The sequence below is a fragment of the Myotis davidii genome, unplaced genomic scaffold, assembly GCF_000327345.1.
Source record: "Myotis davidii unplaced genomic scaffold, ASM32734v1 scaffold97, whole genome shotgun sequence".
Lineage (NCBI taxonomy): Eukaryota > Metazoa > Chordata > Mammalia > Chiroptera > Vespertilionidae > Myotis > Myotis davidii.
The window spans coordinates 4,853,240-4,855,323 of record NW_006289392.1 but is presented as its reverse complement, the minus strand read 5'-3'; the positions used below and the strand labels follow the sequence as shown (position 1 = coordinate 4,855,323).

Sequence of the window (2,084 nt, the reverse complement as noted above, 5' to 3'; positions counted from 1 at the left end):
CACACCGGCCAGCCTCCACTGGCCAGCCCCCCACCGGCCAGCCCCTGCCAGTGGGTGGGTATGTGCCAGGGCCCTTCAGTCACAAGGCACCCATCTTTCTGTGCCAGGTGCTAGACCAGGATGGCTGCACCTGCTCCCCCTCCCCCCCTCTCCCCCTCTCCTCCTCGCCTCCCACCTCTGTACCTCAGCAGCTCCACTTCATAGTGAGTGCTTTCCGAGGGATTCTGGATGGGCGTCCAGTGGAGGATGTGGCGGAAAAACTCTGCTTCGAACCACACGGATGCAGGGCTGGGCAGCACTGTCCCTGGGGAGGAGGGTCAGTTTCAGGGCTGGCAGGGCCCCGGGATGAAGGTGCTGAGGGGGAGGGGAGCGAGCTTTTTAGCAGCTCCCCGTATGGCGTGCCTTACTGTGAGCCAAGTCCTCTACATATACTGTCTCATTCATGATCACACAGCCACAAGGCAGGCATTGATCACCCCGTTTCCTGGGGAGGAAATGAAAGCTCAGAGGGGCTGAGCGACTTGCCCAAGGCAACAGGGCGAGTCAGGAAAAGAGCGGGGCCCTGGGTGCAGGTGGGGCCCTTAAGTCAGAGTCCTGTGCAGGCTGGCCAGAAGCAGAAGTGGTGGCTGAGAAGAGCCAGGCTGGGTGCAATGCGTCCTGGGATGGAGGCAGGGCTGTGGGCCTCGGCATGTCCACAGTGAGCTTTGGATGAGCTAGCCCCTGGCTCTGCCCACCCCTGCCCCTGCTCCAGCCCCATTCCACGGCCTGCCCTCCAGCCTCAGACCTGGTCCCCGCTCTGGCCCCAGACCTGGCTCCGGCCCCTGGCCTTCTCTCTGGCGTCTCTGGGCCCACAGATACCTGCTTGTGGGCAGCTGCCCGTTTCTCTTCACAGGTCTGCTGGGCAGCCCCAGGCTGAGGGCGTGCCCCCTGCCCCGCTTCTATAACCAGATGCCCAGCCTCAGGTTGGGTGAGAACAGACAGAAGGCAGCTGCCCTTTCCACAAAGCGCTGACACCCTTGGCTCTAAGGGAGACACTGAAGACCAGTCCGCTCCCTCTCCTGTCTCCCTCCCCCGCCCTTCACCGCGGGGGAGCCAGTGTGCTGGGCGAGTTATCAGACCTCACTGAACCCTCTCTCGCGTGGGTAAGAGGGCAACACATACACCGACACTGAGTCTTGTCCGTCGAGCGCCATGAACAGCTCAAGGCCGGTATCCACACTCAGTTCCCTTCTCTCCTCCGGACCCTCTTGCCGCTCGTCAGTCAGGGGCCCTCTCAGGCTTCCCTCGCCTCTGACTGCCTCTCTCTAATAACGCTCCCTTCCTCTAACTGTCACGCTGACTTAGAAATCTGCCGTCCCTTGCTGGCTTTCTGATATTGTCTCTGATCTTCAAGTCTGTGTCTCGATTTCAAAACGTCAGATGGAAAGTGAGAGGCGCAGCAGGCCTTTGAGCTCCTGGTCATGTGAGCGGCTGCGTGTTCTCGGTCCCTCTGCCCTGGTCCCTGCACCTCCCAGCCTTTCATGCTCTCTCTCCAGGGTTAGTTGCTCTTCTTGCTGCAGAAACTCTGCAGGTCAGCGGCTGGTTAGGAACCGGAGCTGAGGGGGAGGAGCGGGAGGCAGGGGCCAGGGGGGTGCCTCAGGGGCTAAAGAAGGAGCAGAGTGACCAGAGGGGGTGACAGGTGTCCCGGAGGGAAAGGCTGGGGTAGTTAGCTGGGGGGCGGAGGGAAGGTAGGCAGATGGCAATCGGGTAATTCCCACGGGGACAGGGTCCAGTCCTTTGAACTAGAGCAACAGGAAAGCCAGGAGCACTGATGGCTGCAGGTAGGTGGGCGATGCCTTGAGGAAGGGGGTCATTTAGCTCTCCCCCCGCCCCCCAAGCAACCCCAGCTTCTTCCACTTCCCGAAGAGTGACCCCCTGCCCCCAGGCCAGGCTCCCCCGAATGAGGGATCCGGGAGGCGCCAGATGATGGACGCCGCTCTCTCCAGAGGCCAAGCAGCCGGGGTTCTCCGTGGGACACTGAACTTCCACGTAGGGGTGAGGACGGTGGGGGGCGGGCGTGGCCACCCACACAGCGCAGCCGGGGC

The 2,084-nt window shown here is 62.3% G+C and overlaps 1 protein-coding gene across 1 annotated transcript in view; it reads right to left on the bottom strand.

Annotated features, from left to right (window-relative positions):
- The window catches only part of IL10RA (interleukin 10 receptor subunit alpha), a 16,072-nt gene that overhangs the window by 9,213 nt on the left and 4,775 nt on the right, over window positions 1-2,084 (bottom strand). The window contains 2 exon segments of the mRNA XM_015562467.1: window positions 184-312; window positions 314-354. Coding sequence (XP_015417953.1) covers window positions 184-312; window positions 314-354 — 170 coding nt within the window.